This window comes from Kogia breviceps, chromosome 9, assembly GCF_026419965.1.
Source record: "Kogia breviceps isolate mKogBre1 chromosome 9, mKogBre1 haplotype 1, whole genome shotgun sequence".
Taxonomy (NCBI): Eukaryota; Metazoa; Chordata; class Mammalia; order Artiodactyla; family Physeteridae; genus Kogia; species Kogia breviceps.
Genome location: NC_081318.1, coordinates 5434543 through 5451413, shown reverse-complemented (window position 1 = coordinate 5451413; position 16871 = coordinate 5434543). Strand labels below are relative to the sequence as shown.

The window sequence follows — 16871 nt, the reverse complement described above, 5'->3', positions numbered from 1 at the left end:
AAAAAAAAAAAAAAAAAAGGAAAGATCAATGAAACTAAGGTTGGTTCTTTGAAAAGATAACAAAACTGACAGACCTGTAGCCAGACTCATCAAGAAAAAAACATGGACTCCCCTGGTGGCGCAGTGGTTAAGAATCCGCCTGCCAATGTAGGGGACATGGGTTCAAGCCCTGGTCCGGGAAGATCCCACATGCCATGGAGCAACTAAGCCCGTGTGCCACAACTACTGAGCCTGCGCTCTGGAGCCTGTGAGCCACAACTACTGAGCCCGTGTCCCACAGCTACGGAAGCCCTTGCGCCTAGAGCCCATCTCCTCAACAAGAGAAACCACTGCAATGAGAAGCCCGTGCACCGCGACGAAGAGTAGCCCCCGCTCACCGCAACTGGAGAAAGCCCGCGCGCAGCAACGAAGACCTGACGCAGCCATAAATAAATAAATTAATTAATTAATTAATTAAAACAACAACAGTATGCTAAAGTGATCAAGCACCATGATGAAGTGGGATATATCTCAAGGATGCAATAAGGGTTTTTTGGTATTTACAAATCAAAGCACGCGCTTCATCTGCCGCTCCCCATCGCCTCCTGCATCACTGCCTGAACCACCCCCCTACCCCCCATCTGTGGAAAAATTCTCTTCCATGAAACCAGTCCCTGGTGCCAAAAAGGTTGGGGACCGCTGCTGTATGCTGTTGGTAAGGACACAAGTTGGTGCAGCCACTATGGTAAACAGTATGGATCTTCCCCCAAAAACTAAAAACAGAGTTGCCATATGATCCAGCAGTCCCACTCCTAGGTATGTATCTGAAGAAGAAAAGACACTAATTCGAAAAAGTACATGCACCCCAATGTTCATAGCAGCATTATATACCACAGTCAAGATATGCACACAACCTAAGTGTCCACCAGCAGGTGAATGGATAAAGATGTGTGTACACACACACACACAGTTACACACCCACAATGGAATACTACTCAGCCACAAAAAAGAATGAAATTTTGCCCCTGGTAACAATATGGAGGTACCTGGAGGGTATTATGCTAAATGAAATAAGTCAGAGAAAGACAAATACTCTGATATCACTTATATGTGGAATCTAAAAAATAAACTAGTGAATATAACAAAAAAGAAACAGACTCACAGATACAGAGAACAAACTAGTGGTTACCAGTGGGGAGAGGGAAGGGGGTGGGGAGGGGCAAGACAGGGTTAGGGGGTTAAGAGGTACAAACTACTATGTATAAAATAAGCTACAAGGATATATTGTACAGCACATGGAATAGAGCCAATATTTTATAATAACTGTAAATGGAGTATAACCTTTAAAAATTGTGAATCACTATGTTGTACACCTGAACCTTATATAACATTGTACATCAACTATACCTCAATGAAAAATAATTTTTTTTTTTGTAACTGGGTCTAAGTGCCCCCAGTTAGAAGACAGAGATGGTTAGATTGGATAAAAATGCAAGATCCAACTATATGCTGCCTATCAGAAACTCACTTTGAAGATGATGACACAAGTGAATTAAAAAGGAAAGGATGGGAAAATATGTATATGCCTGTTGAACAGCAACTGGAAGACACCTAGAGTGGCTATATTAATATCAGACCAAGGAGGTTTCAGAGCCAGGAATATTCCTGGGAATAAAGAGGGTTGTTTCATAATGATAAAGGTGTCAATTCATTAGAGGAAATAATCTCTAGCATTTATATACGTAATAACACAACTTCAAAATATCAACATACATCATCAAACAAGTGGATGAAACAGTAGGATATCGAAAACTTGAACAGTACTACTAACCAACTTGACATAGAATACTCATTCTTTTCAAGTACCCATGAAATATTTACCAACAGAGATCATGTTCCAGGATATTAAAGAAATCTCAATAAACTTTTTATACAGACTTATACAAATTCAACTCATGCAAATTATATTAGCAGTCAAGAATAACAGTAATAGAAATCAATAATAAGATACCTGGGGGAACTCCCTGGCGGTTCAGTGGTTAGGACTCTGCGCTTTCACTGCTGAGGGCACGGGTTCAACCCCTGGTTGGGGAACTGAGATCCCACGAGCCACGGCAATCAATCAGTCAATAAAAAAATACCTGGAAAATCTTGAAATATTTGAAAATCAACCGAGAACTTACTTCCCAATACTCTGTGGGTCAAAGATGAAATCAAAAGGCTATTTTCAGTTGCCTGAAGATGAAAACAGAACATATCAAAGACTGTAGGATGTAGCTAACTCAGTACTTGGAAACTTTACAAACTAAGCTGTATTAGAAAAGAATAGAAGTTTAAAATCAATGACAAGCTTCCACTTTAAAGTAGGAAAAGAAGAGCAAGTTAGAAGAGCAGAGAAGCAGAGGAAATATTAAATATTAGGATGGAAATGAATGAAAGAGAAAATAAAAAATTAATGAAACCAAAAGCTGGATCAAGAATATTAATAAAACTGTTAAAACTCTAGTCAAAAAAAAAAAAAAAAGAAAGAAATTACCAGCACCCGTAGTGAGAGTGGTGACTTCACTAGAGATTCTACAGATGTTAAAAAAGATAAGCAACAGGAACTCTCATCACTGCTGGTGAGAACAAAACAGGGTGCAGCCACTTTGGAAGATAGTTTGGCAGTTTCTTGCAAAACTAAATATACTCATCGTATGATCAAAAACCTACACACAAATGTCTACAGCAGCTTTATCTGTAATTGCCAAAACTTGGAAGCAACTCAGGTGTCCTTCAGCAGGTGAACGGATAAATAAACTGTGGTGCACCTAGACAATGGAATATTTAGTGCTGAAAAGAAATGAGCTATCAAGCCCCACACAAAAAAACATGGACAAATCTTAAATGTGTATTACTCAGCAAGAAGCCGCCTGAAAAATCTACGTACTGTATTTTTCCAACCCTGTGACATTCTGGCAAAAGGAAAACCACGGAGACAGTAAAATACTACTGGTTGCCAGTGGTAGGGTCGGGGGAGCAAGGTGAATGGGCAGAGCACAGAGGATTCTGCAGGCGGTGACCCTCCCGCATGCGATACCGTAATGGCAGTTAAAACCCACAGAAGGCACCAAACCAAGAATGAACCGATCATGTCAGCTGTGGGCTTCGGGTGACGGTGACGTGTCAGGGCAGGTTAACAAGCTCTAACAAAGACCCTGCCCTGGCGCAGGGGTGTCGGTGGGGAAGCTGTGTGCTCTACAGTTCTTGCTGGATTCTGCCGTGAACCTAAAATTGCTGTAAAAAATAAACTATTTTATGAGTAAGGGCTTATGATGAACCACATTTCTGCCAATAAATTTGATATCTTAAATGAAATGAATTCCTTGAAAGAAACAAATTCCCCAATTCCTTTGAAGAAGAAATAGATACCCTGACTGTCCCTACACCTGTTAAATAAATTGAATTTGTAGTTTAAAAACCTTTCCACAAAGAAAACTCCAGGTACAGATGGTTTCACTGATGAATTTTATCAAACACTGGAGGAAAAAATTGTGTCAATAATACACAACCTTTTCTGGAAAACTTCTATGAAATTTTGACGTTATGAACAAGCCTTAACTATTCATCTTAAAAGCAGTACACCAGGAAATCATAGGCCAGTATCCTTCATGAATATAGAATTTAAATTCCCTTACAAAATATTGGCAAATCACATCCAGTATACGTAAGAAGGATGGTACATTATGAACAAGTGGGTTTTATCCCACTTGTTAAAGCAAAGCTGCTTTAAGATTAGAGAATCATTGTTAATTGTGATTTAATAATACAAGAGAACAGGCTTAGGATCTTGCAGGAAAATCAGAATTCAATACCCATTAACAGTAAAAACTCAGCAAACTAGGAACGGAAGGAAAATTCCTCAACCTGGTAAAGGGCATCTATGGAGAACTACAGGTAGTATCATTAAAAAAAACAAACAGGGCTTCCCTGGTGGCGCAGTGGTTGGGAGTCCGCCTGCCGATGCAGGGGACACGGGTTCGTGCCCCGGTCCGGGAGGATCCCACGTGCCGCGGAGCGGCTGGGCCCGTGAGCCATGGCCGCTGAGCCTGCGCGTCCGGAGCCTGTGCTCCGCAACGGGAGAGGCCGCGACAGTGAGAGGCCCACGTACCGCAAAAAAAACAAAAAACAAAAAACAACCCCCCCCCCAAAAAACTGGTTTAGGAACAAGGTAAGGATGCCCATACCTACCACTTACATTCAACATTTGTAGTGAAAGCCTTAGCCGCTGCTACAGGCAAGAAAAAGCAATAAAAGGCATGTACATTGGAAAGGAAGAAGTAAAACTGTCGATCTGCAGACTACGACCAAGTGTGTAGAAAATCACAGGGGATTTTCAAAACTACTACTAGACAGAGTAAAGGAGTTTATCAGGATCACAAGATAAAAGGTCAACATAAAAATGAATTGTGGGAATTCCCTGGCGGTTCAGTGGTTGGGACTCTCTCACTGCCAAGGGCCCGGGTCCGATTCCTGATTGGGGAACTAATTCTCACAAGCCGTGAGGCCCACTAAATAAAAATAAAAAGACCCCACAAACTTATTAAAAAATAATAATAAAAATGAACTGTACCTCTATATAGTAGCAACAAACAGTTCAGAATAAAAAATAATGGGATTGTAATTGCAATTTACAACAGCATCAAAAATATGAAAACTTAATTTTAAGATTTGTGTAATGAGAAATACAAAACATTGCCGAGAGAAATTAAAGAAAACCTAAATAGATGAACTATGCTATATTCATGAATCAGAAAACTCAATATTGTTAAGATGTTAATTCTCTACAATTTGACCTACAGATTTAATACTATACTCCATCAAAATCCCAGTAGACTTTCTGTAGAAGGTGACAGTCTAATTTTCAAATTTAGATTTATATGGAAACACATAGGACTAAGAGTGGCCAAAGTAATTTTGTAAAGAATAAAGTTGGAGCACATGCAGGAATTCAAGAGGGACTGTAATAATGACTTAGAGATAAAGAATTGATTGGTGGAACAAAAATAGACCCACACATGTATGGGCAATTGATTTTCAACAAAGGAACCAAAACCCACTGGGGAAAAATAATCTTTACAACAAATGGTGCTGGAAGAATTTCATATCCCTATGGACAAAAATGAACCTTGACCCCTACCTTATACCATACACAAAAATTACTTCAAGATGGTCACAGATCTAAACAGAAAAAAGAAAACTATACAGATTTTAGAGGAAAACGAAGAATACCTTCATAACTTTAGGGGAGGCAAAGATTACTCATCGGAAGAAGTAGTCGCCAAAGATGAACGAAGTGGATTTCAGCAACATTAAAAGCTTCTGCTCAAGACACCACTGAGAAAACAAAAAGGTAAACCACAGACTAGTACCCAGAGTGTATAAAGTGCTTAAAATTCAATTAATTTAAACCAATTTTCAAAATGGACAAAATACTTGAATAGATGCTTCACCAAAGATGTAGAAAATGGCTCAGCCTGTGAAAAGGTGTTAAATGTCACAGTTATCGGGGAAATGCAAAGTAAAGCCACAATCAGCTACCACTTCACACCCATTAAAATGGCGAAAAGACTGATGTGGGCTCCGAGGAGACGGTAGAGAAGCTGTTGCAGCACAGCTTTCGGACGTTCCCCCAGTCGATAGCCGCGTACAGTTAGAGCAGCTACACGGCCGAACCGAAGAAGACCCGAGGATGACGTTTTCAGGCTAACGAGGTGACGAGGTAGCCTCCCAGCCTCTGAAGTGGGTAGGGAAACAAACTAACAGCTATAGCTGTGAGCCCTGTGTGTTACTGCCACGCGCGCGACAGAGACCAGAAGGAAGCGGCGACAGGGCAGCTGGCGCATCCGGACACAGGTGTCAGCTGGAAACACGGTGGTGAGCCTTGCGAGCAGCCGCTAAGCCGGGAGCCGTGCCGCGGCCCACGCACCCCACTGCCTCTGAACTCTGGAAGCTTCCCGCCAGGGCTTCCTTCCAGGTCAGGGCCCCAGACTGGGGAGAAGCTGCTGGGAGTAGAATAAAAACTGTGCAGGAGAGGTCCAACGGCGAAAAAGGAAAGCTCAGGCTTGGCCGCGGAGGCGGCGGCCGCTACCACGCTGTGCACGCGCGCGCGACACGAGACGCCTTTGCCGTTCTCATCACCCGCGTCATTCCAAGGGCCTTCGGAGATGTCGGCCGGAAACGGGGACGAAGACCCCAAATGCGTCGACTGTGCATCACAGTAGCGCCGTTTACCCCCCGGTCTTCGAACGTGGATCGCCAGGGGCCAAACAACCAGAGAAGCCAAAAGGCACTGGCACGTTGCTGGACCCGTCAGTCCTTAGGAACCGTGCAGTCCGTCGTCCTGTCGTACGAGAACCTCCCAGGGCGAGGCCACTCGGGTTTGCAGGCTTCTATTCGGTCCAGTCAGGTTCCAAAATCAGGAGGGGCCCCAGCCATGCATGGCTTCCCCCCCCGAGGCATCCGGTACAGTCTCTCCAGGTGCTAACGAAACATCAGATTCCCATCACGTAACCGTTGATTCGTTCCTCTACCCTCGGCCGCTGTTTTTCCTCGTTTCCATTCATACCCAAACTCTTCCCGCCTTTGGAAGGGGCGGACGTTCGGTTCGGTCACCGAGCCGGCCTGCGCTGCAGGGAGCGACGCGGGTCTGGGAAGTCCTTGCCCCCGAGTCCACTCCCACTCGGAGCGGGCACGGCCACCCGGGGGCCCAGCAGCCCCGGGCAGGAGAGCTGCGTTCACTGTCAGCCCCCGTTTTGCCAGATGGGGTGAAGGCACATCCTGTCCCTTCAGGCCCTTAGGGATTCTGACGTAAAGGATAAAACAAAAACAAAAAGCACGGTTAGAACACATCCCTGGTGACAGTCTTGGCACTTGCAGCCCCGGTCCCATGACCACTGCATCAAGTAGGGGAAAAAGCTGAGGTGACGTGGGGAAGAAAGCATGAAAGCACACCAGGAAGACAGGCTCCCAGAACCAATCAAAAGTGTAACACTCGTTCAAAACAAACTAGAAGGCGTAAGTCGTGTGAAATGACAACATAAAGCAGAATTTGAAAACTCACAAATGATAGAACTCAAGCAAAAATCTGAAATTAAAAGAAATAATTTCAGAAATGAAGGATAAAAGGAACACAGCAGGGGTGAGGAAATACGGTAAATAATGCCTTTAAAGAAAACAGAATTTGATGAGAGGGAAAAAATTTGATCAAAAAGAAATGAGAAAATTACTACATCTGTGGGGTCTGCGCTTGTCCTCCTGGGGTAAACAACTAGAAAAGTGGGGGAAAATACAGAATACAACTCTTTTCAAACATGGGATCACAGGACTGCAGGACAGTATCCAGAGAACAAGGTGAGCCTCGCCTCACCCCAGCTTTCCGCCCTGAACTGAGACGGAGAACAAACAGCTCAGGGAGGCTCACGTGGCCAGAACGTGCAGCACAGAACGTAGGGCCGGAGGGAGCACACGGAGAAAGGGTCTCTGTTTTGGGTCTGGCCACACTGTCCACAGGCCATCATGACCCCATGAGGCTGAGCCAAGAACACGTTCTAAGGAAAGAACGAGTCCTGGGAAGCTATGAACTGAACCACTTCCAGAGATCACAGCAGCCAAGGCACGGCGCTGAGTAACAAGGGCATCCGTACGTTCCCCCAAAGGGCCAGGCCTCAGCAGGGAGGCCTAGTTAAGACCCTTCCTAAGAACGCTTGGAGAGCAGCTTCAAAAGGAGGGACCGACGCTCAAGCGGCTTAACCGCCGCCAGAATGAGAACACAACACCGTCCAGCCTTCAGCGTGAAAGCGCAGACTCTGGAGTCCAGCAAAAATGACTAGACGTGGGAAAGGCAAGAAAACGCGACCTGTGTCAGCAGGAGAAAAAAGAACAATCAGTTAACTAAAGAGACCCAGAAATGAAAGAGATGATAGAATTAGCAGACAACGGTTATTAAAAATAGCTCTTATAAAAATGTGCTGAAAGTTTTAAAAGAGAACTTGAACATCATGAGGAAAGACACAGTCAAATCAGAACTGTCAAGGTCATGAAAAGCTAGGCCAACCTGAGACACTGACACCAGAGGGGACCAAAGAGACACGGTGACCGAATGCAGTGTGGTGGCCTGGATGGGGTCCTGGAACAGAAAAAGGACGTGACTGAAAACACTGGTGAAATCTGAAAATGTATGTAGTTAATAGGAACGCACCAAGGTTAATCTCTTCGTTTTGACAAAAAGAATGTTCTATAAAATATTAACATTAGGGGAGACGGGACAAGGGGTATTTGGGAACTCTCCGTATTATCTTTGCAACTTTTCTGTAAATCTGAAATTATCCCCCAATAAAACATTTATTTAAAAGTCCAGTAAATTGCTATAATGCAGTTTACTTGAGGTACATACCTGTAGATGTCCATCACAGCATTATTCATGAGGAAAAATTATAAACTACCTAAACATCTTCTAGTTTTGTTTTTTTGGTTGTTGTTTTTAAGGATAAACATGGACATTTTATACATGTGTTGTGTGGGTGGGGGTGAATGTGCTTGAATACGCATAAAATATTTCTGGATGGATCTGCAGGAAAACAACAGCAGTGGTTTCCAGTGGGTGGGGAAATTGGCTGAGAGACACGGCATAGAGGAGACCTAGCTTTTACTATGTGCTTTCCGGTACGTTTTGAGTTTCCACCACGTGCAAATAATAGACCTTTGAGTAAAGGTCTAAATAATTTTGTAAACATTCTGTTGCTTAAAAATATTGAAAACCACTGAGCTACACGATCTCTAGGTCTGACATTGATTGCATTATTCCAATACAAACATTTTTTATTAAATAAAAATAAGGGGATTCTCGTTACAAAACGTCGAAGATTTTTACACAGGTATTAATCGATACCGTCAAGAGTAATGTATCACTTCATTTCAGAAACTGACCGTCTCTGTTCCTCTGTCAGCTGGGTTCCGGGAGCTGGAAGCCCCTCTCTGGGATGGAGGGGCTGCTGGGGGCAGCGAGCATGCTGCAGCTGTTCCGGGGGTGTCAGCTGAGCCCCAGTGGAAGCTGGGGCGGGGGAGGGAGAGGTGAGGAACCCACACACCTGCTCTTCTTTCTTCTCCTTTGGGCTGCAAGTGCCAGTCTGCCCTCAAAGACTGATTTCAGCTGTTGAGACTGTCAAGTAAAAAAAACTAAAGCTCTACGTGTACGCGTACGCGGCGCTCACGGGGTGGGGCACGAGGGCGGGGAGGGCTTCCTGGGGGGGGCGGTCTAGGCGGACCGCACGGAGGCCTGAACACGTGTCTGGGGCAGGGGGCGGCAGGTCGGTTTTTCCTGCAGGCGAAGGGGCCTCGGGCCAGGCTGCGGGGTGAAGCCCCAGGGGGCAGCTAGATGGTGCCTGTCGGTGCCCCCGGGGGCCACCTCCAGGGTTAGGAATCTTGGCTGACCAGCTCTGGGGAAGAAGCTAAACACCGAGTCTTGGAAGTGTAGCTTTTCGGGTCACAGGAGAAGCTGCTGTAATTAAGAGCGACAGGGCTGCCGACCAGGGGTCCCTGGGCTTGGAGTGAAGGAGGCAGATGCTTGGGAAGCTGTCACCGCGTGGGGGGCGGGGGGGTTTGGATGGGGCTGCAGAGGGCAGGCAGGCCGGCCGAGGACAGAGGCCAGCGGCGGAGGGGTGGGGATTGGGGGAGCAGAGGGCCAGCGGGTGCCGCGCCTGCGGGGACTTTCACGGAGCAAAGCAGGTGACGGTCGTGGCCAAAGAAACACAGGGGAGACACTCTTCCCACCTCAGTGGCTGCGGTAAGAACCGGGTTAAAAGAACTTCTGGGGCCAGAAAGAGGTCTTCAAACATGCGAACCCCGGCCTGCAGGGCGAGAACGTCAGAAGCCCAATCGGAAGCCTGCCCCGGGGGGTCTGGGCCGCAGCGAAGAGCCCCGAACCTGACCCCGGAGGCCTCGGCAGCGTCGGCGCGGCAAACGCCACACCCTCCTGGGAGACGAGACGCAGCCCAGCGAGACCCCCGCCGCCTCCGGCAGCTCGGGTGGACACGCCAGGGTGACAGCGACCCCCGAGAGCCGGAAGTGGGGGACACGACGGCAGCGAGAAGGGGCTCTTCCCCCTTCCCGCCGAGGAGACCGGGGGCTCATGCCAGAAGATCACGGAAGTTTCGAGAACCCCGAGGAACCACGGGTGAGCCGTGTGCCGGTCCAGACGTCGTGGCAGGAACAGGACGGGTCCCGCCAGCCCCGAGTCCTCACTGCTCAGGGCGGCCTCTCCGGATGCCCACCCACCTCCCTCCTCCATCTCCAGCTCACACCCGTCTCTGTGCTGTGTCCCCATCGGGTTCCAAGCTGAGCGACGCAGGGACCCGAGTCACGTTCTGGTCCTTCCAAGCGCTGAGCAGCTGAGCTGAGTGTGTGGTCAGAGAACAAGGGAACGGCGGCAGCTGACAGCTGGGGCCACGGGGCCGGGGCTGCTCCTGCCCCCAGTGTCACCCCAGGGCCCACTGCAAGGGGCGCCTGGGGTCTGAGGCACCGGCTGGCCCCGCAGAGACAGCCGCCCGTCACCGGGCTTTGGTGCGACAGACGCTTCGCGCGACGCCACCTCCTCCTGCGGACTCACGGCGCCGCTTCTCCTTGGCCCCCGCCCGAGGCCCTCTCCCTGGGAGGCCGGATCCATCCAGGTCAGCAGAGGTGGCAGCCGGAGGCACCCGGCTCACCCGTCTGAGCCTTGGCGCGGCGACGCCTGGAAGCTTCCTTCCTCGTGTGTCCGACGGTGAGAAATCGAGCGTGAGGTCCAAGGAAAGGCCGCCCTGGGTAAGAGCTTTACAGCCTGGCACAGACGTGACCGTGTCCAGCCCCGTCCAGGTGGACGGCTTCACAGACGGGAGGCGCTTCAGACGGGCATTTAAAAGAACCGGTCAGATGATGGGGGCTTGGAGACCTTCTGTAAAATCACGCAGCGCAGAAGCTGTTTCAGGCTCTTCCTGAAGCACAAGCTGTTGTAGGGAATTGAATGGGATTCTGAGCACTTTCCGTCCCTAGCAGCCCCCTTAGAACTGACATCTAAACTTTTCATCTGAAAAGGGAGAGACCCCGGTTGATCGCGTCCACACGCCCGTCACTCTGAAAGGCTGGGCCAGGCTGTCGGTGAAGTTCAAGTGCTCGTCAGCTTCCAAGCTGTGATCAGAACGCCAACAGAGACTCAGGCAGCATTTTATAGATGTAAAATATTTTATTTGTAAATGGTGATCTTCTAAATCTGTGTCCACAAATTCCAAAACCCATAACACTCTGTATACTTCAAAAAATTCGATTTTTGCCAACATTAGATACTATTGTACAGAACAGAAAACAAAACGAAAACCCGGTATAGGACAAATACTGGTGGGATGTCAGAGTATTGTACAAGAGAAGAAAAATATTCAAGAAACAAATTTCATACAGCTATTTATCAAGAGAAAAATATATACAATTGATTTATTCTGTAAGATAAAAATACATCATGCCATATACATTACAGGTTCAGAACTGCATCACTGAATATACCAACAGCTTACAGTCCACTGGAGTTGTGCACACAAAAACTTCATTTTATACTTAGCCTGTGAAGTGTCAGTACCAGAACTTTAAGTACAAAATAAAAAGCTAACCTGGTTCAAAATGCTGATTAAGTTTCTACAAGCAAACACAAAACAGTGTGTTTTTTTAATTAAAGAAATGTAAACAAACTGTTCATACAAACACAGTTGAAAATTACATCTTCCCAAACCCTACTGCCGGGGTCCTGCAGCTGCAAAAGCATGGTCACGTCTCTCTATTTTTTTTTTTTCCTTTTTCAAATTTTTGTGTTAAATAGAAGACTAGAGAGTTAGATTAGAGTTCCTGCTACATGATCCTAGTATGTTTACATGATTCTCTGTGGCTTGAAACAAAGTTCTAATCAAAACTACTTTTGCTGAAGAAAAAATTCAGCCTCCATTTGGGGGTATTTTTAAGCAGTTATTCACAGTTATCACAAATTGTAAGCACAAAAAAACCTGACTGAAGAAGTAGGGATGCAACAATATAATATGAAAAAATCAGTTTAAATTACCAAAACGGCTATAAAAGTTGTCGCCATAGCATACACTCTGTTCTATGAGAAGTAAGGTGTATAAAACAATTAAGTACTAACAGACCGTAGTTTCCAAAAAACCCCAAACACTCTAGGTTGAAATTTTGGTTATTACATAATTATAATGGCATATTTAATAACAAAATTATATTGTAACATCCCTATGAACATTTTATAAGCACCCGAGCTGCTGCAGAGCCTGGTAGCATTTGGTCAATAACTATTTTTATACTGTATTTTTTCTCAAAATATTTACATATTTGTACAAAGTAACAGGGTTTGTTAGTTTTGCAGGTAACAGCAGCAGCTTGGCTTTCTTCTAACTTTTATTTAAAAATAGCTTCATTCACTTATTCAATAATAAATACAAAAAGTTTCTCTTATTTTACAGAAATCAAAAACTACAATAAACTGACTCATGGAATCAAGTATTTAAATGTATTTTAGTGCAAGTTATTATCCCTTAGCTCTATCCCTAAGGAAGTCATTCAGTACATTCCTTGTTCAGTGGTGTCTACTTTATTTAAAAACTTTTAAATTAGAGGGCCTGCCCCTTTTTCAGATAAGGCGGTGGCCAGCACTTTGGACGTCTCCCTTTCGCTGGTGATTTCAGTCTTACATTCACAGGAAGGCCTCTGCCCTGGCGCGAGGCAGGGCGGCCATCGGCTCTTGCCCCGGTAAAAGTTTCTCCTTAGTGAGACTAAAGAAGCATAACGAAACAAAACCCACCCTCAAAAAGAAAAAAGAAAGAAAAGAGAAAGAAAAAAAAAAAGTGCTGGACCATTCTGTAATTCTTTGACCTCGGCAACTCCAGGCAAGTTGCTTCGGTCGGCTTTCTCCTGGTGCTCCTCTAGCCTAAAGCACGGAGGAAATCAGGACTCCCAGAAGCTAGTTTCCAAAAAGTCACAAAACAGAAAACGAAAGCATCTTCCCGTCTGCGAAATTCAAATGCTGTGTTGAATCGCTCCTTCCTAGGGCCGAGCCGCCCTCTGAGACAGCGGGGAAAGCGTCAGTTCATCCACTTCCGGCAGTTCACGGCGCCGCAGTGACAGGGGATCTTGTGCTGGTCGTCCTCGAAGTCAAACTTATAGTCATAGCAAAGCTGCCCACGGCAAAGACACAGCGTGAGAGAGGCCTCCCCTGCCTGCTGCGCACGCCGGCGCCCACACGGACGGCATCAAAGGAAGCCCCGACGCGTCGAGGGGCCGCGGGAGTGACTCGGCGGGGGGGGAACCTCAAAAGGAAGTCGCGGAGCCCGCTGGCCGCGCTCTTCCGGGGACCCCGCGGGGCCCGAGGCAAGCGGGAGGCGCTCTTCCGGGGCCAAGCCGGAGGCGGCGAGGGCGGCCGCTGCGTTTCCGCACTGCGCACCACGGCGCCGGGCCCGCCGCCCTGGGTGGGACGAGCCCCCCACGCCCGGCCCCCTTCTTGCCGGACACGGCAACGCGATGGGCAGAGATGAACCACTCTAGGGCCTGCGAACATCCTCCTCCTCCATCCTTCCTCACGCACAAGAATATTTAAAAGACGCTGCTCCATTTGGGCGCAACCGCATTACCGTTAACATCTCAGATCAACCCTGCCGTCAGGGTGGGCGGGGCCTGCGTGATCCCGACGGTGTGAGCCTCAGCCCGGGACCCTGACCCCTGAGAAGCCCGACGTGGCCAAGGCCCCTCTGATTCCAATACCCCGGGACAGTATTTGCAAAGACTTGCCTTCTACACCCGAAGGGAACACACCGGTGGTATTTACTGAGTTCCCACAGGAGCTCCGTGAGGAATGGTTTCTCCTTGTACGGAAGGCGGAGCACAGGCTGCAGGGCTTACGCAGCCCCCTCGGAGGGGCGCGAGCAGGGCGTGGGGCTGCCGAGCCTCCATCTGTCCCCACGCCGTGACACCACCCTGGGGTCCTCACGTACCTTCTCTAATTTACTCAAGTCGGTGAGATGTGCAAAATAGGCCTCGGGTCAATTCTTGATTTTAAAAAAGCACATTCCAAGAAGATGACCCAAAACTACAAGTATAATCTCACAGCTCTGTTCACGTAGCGCTGGCGGCTCAAACCCAGAAAAGAGCCTCAGGCGCCTCCCTCCCTGAACAGGGGAGGTTCCCCACAGAACGCGCACCGCGTGGCAGCCGCTTCCCAGGACACCCCGATTCCAGGCACAGAGCGCACCGCGAAACGCGTGCTCGTCACGATTGTGACAAAGCCAGGAAACGTAAACAAGGCGATCAAGACCAATAACAATCCGAACAGGCGATGTGCGGGGCCAAAGTAATCCGCGGGGCAAGGGAAGGAACACCTAACGAGACCGCCAAGCCGCCTGAGAATCTGTTGGCAGAAAAGCCTGTAAGCCTGTACTGGCCCTGAGTGTGAGAGGAGCCACGGGGACCCCCGGGGCACCCCCAGATCTGCCGCCTACAGCCTCAGGGTGACCTCACGTGAGCCACGATGACCCCGGGGGCCACGAGGCGCCGATCCCGTGATATTCTCGGCCATGAGCTCGGCGACGGGCGGCATTTTAAAGAGAGGGTCACTGAGCCAAGCGGACAGCGTGGGGGCTGAGAGGAGCCCGTTCACATGAGCGACGTGGGGACGTGGGATCTGCAGGACAAAGACCGGCGGACCGAGATCTGCAGGGTGGCCGAGGCTGACCTTCCAGGAGGAGGGCCTTGCTAGCAGCGAAGGGCTACAAGCCGCTGAGCAGATGACGCGCACAGAGGACGAGGACGCGAGGGCCGCCCGCGGCGAGGGGGCTGCACGGTGCGGCCCTGCACTTACCTCTTCTCCCTTCTGGATCCTCCGGCTGGAGCTGATGATGATCTTGTGTCCTCGCTCGAAAGTCACCACCTCGGCCACGCAGTTAGGGGCGCACGAGTGGTTGATGTACCTGCAAGCCGCCGTTTCAGAAACTACTTACTATAAGACTTTGGAAGAAGCTTTAAAAAGCTCACAGGGAAAACTTTCTCTAATGACATTCCTATCTGTCCATTAATAGAATATACACACTTTTTTTTCCTTTTTGGCTGCACGGCTTGTGGGATCTTAGTTCCCCGACCAGGGTCTGAACCTGGAGCCCTGGCAGTGACAGTGGGGAATCTTAACCACTGGACCGCCAGGGAAGTCCCGAACATACAATTTTAAATAAAAATTCTCTCCATGACTGAGAGGCCACAGTGACCGCACGGACCCATCGTGCCTCCCGCTCAGATCCCCCCCCTCACCTCGCAGGCCCTCCCGTGAGCGTGGCGTCGATCACGTGGTCGTTGTCCATGCGGAACATGTACACGCCTCGGTTCTGAAAGAGAAAGAGGTCAGAACGCCCTCTGCGTTCCCGTCCACGTGAGGGGGCAAAGCCGGACGTGCGCCGACACGCACCCTGGTCACACTCGCGGGGACAACAGGCCAGCCCATCAGGTGATGTCTACAAGCTGTGAACGGAACCAACACATTGGCAGGTGGCCCGTGAAGCCAGGCGCATCAATCCAGCCACATCGTCGCAGACAGTAAGACCGACGGAAAAAAACAGGAGGAAGATACAAAAATATCCAGACGTGGCTCTGTTCGACACCGCACTTCCAGCAGCATGACGGTCCGATCCGGCCCACGCCGCAGCTGTCGGACGGCCCAGGAGGGGTGCCGCGCTCACCTGGGACTCGTAAAGCTTCTCCTTTCTGTTGGCGACTTCGTTCCGGATGATGGTCCCAATGTACTCGATGACCATGGTGTGCTTCTCGATGTCCCGAGCGGCGTACAGGCCCAGCCCCTGAGGAAACGCACGTGTACACACCTCAGAACCACTTGGCTTCCATGGGCAACTGGCCTGCAGCCTCTCTCGCACAAAGGTACGACCCTCGGGTCACGGAGGAAGCCACACTGAAGACCCCACCTGAACTCACCTGACCTTCTCACTGACCACACTCTCACCTGAACCCTGAACATTGGACAATCTTCTCACCTAAAACTATGATATCACTACCTTGTTTTTGTATCTTTTTGTTTTTTTGTGGTACGCGGGCCTCTCACTGCTGTGGCCTCTCCCGTTGCGGAGCACAGGCTCCGGACGCGCAGGCTCAGCGGCCACGGCTCACGGGCCCAGCCGCTCCGCGGCACGTGGGATCTTCCCGGACCGGGGCACAAACCCGCGTCCCCTGCATCGGCAGGTGGATTCTCAACCACTGCGCCCCCAGGGAAGCCCTTGTTTTTTGTATCTTTTTGACACTAAACTCTCAGGGCATTTTTTTACAAAGTGACGCTGCTGACTGGCTAAGCACTTCTTCTATCTGGCTATCTTATCTCGTGTGTAACTGTCACTCCCAGGTCCCACCAACTCAACAGGCTAGTGACTTCTGCTATGTATTTTATCCCACCATTTCTAAAAGGACCTGACATAACAATAAGCTTACAGAACAGAAACAGGGCTAACTCTAAGGAGTTATGATCATTTGAGTTTCTGCATCCTCAGCTAAAACTGACCAGGTCCCCACCAGACACAGCCCTCACCAAGCACCGCCGGGGAGCACACAGTACAGGCTGCGCTGTTGTTAGAAATTTTGGTATGTGAATTGAATTAATGCAATTTATGCAATTTATCTGTTCAATTCCAGATGAGACTCAGAGCTGAACAAACTAGAACACACAAGAAGAATCTGTATGGAGATGCATACAGTTTGGTATAAGAGACAAGAAGGTCAGTGGAAATGAACAGAGAATCCAAACAGACCCAGAGGCACGCGTGACAATGTAACGTGCAGTA

General features: G+C 48.5%; 1 protein-coding gene across 17 annotated transcripts in view; it reads right to left on the bottom strand.

Moving 5' to 3' along the window:
• Positions 1-9703: 9703 nt before the first annotated feature.
• Positions 9704-16871, bottom strand: part of KMT2C (lysine methyltransferase 2C) — a 289703-nt gene continuing 282535 nt past the window's right edge. For 8 of the 17 annotated variants that reach the window (XM_067041769.1, XM_067041778.1, XM_067041770.1 and 5 more), the window contains 4 exons: positions 15765-15881; positions 15340-15413; positions 14897-15005; positions 9704-9866 (listed from right to left, as the gene is read on the bottom strand). In XM_067041769.1, the coding sequence (XP_066897870.1) occupies positions 9729-9866; positions 14897-15005; positions 15340-15413; positions 15765-15881 (438 nt within the window). In that variant the 3' untranslated portion in view covers positions 9704-9728. Of the gene's footprint in view, positions 9867-11220; positions 13221-14896; positions 15006-15339; positions 15414-15764; positions 15882-16871 lie in introns of those variants that run through there. The other 9 variants (XM_059074147.2, XM_067041774.1, XM_067041782.1 and 6 more) reach the window with 4 other exon arrangements.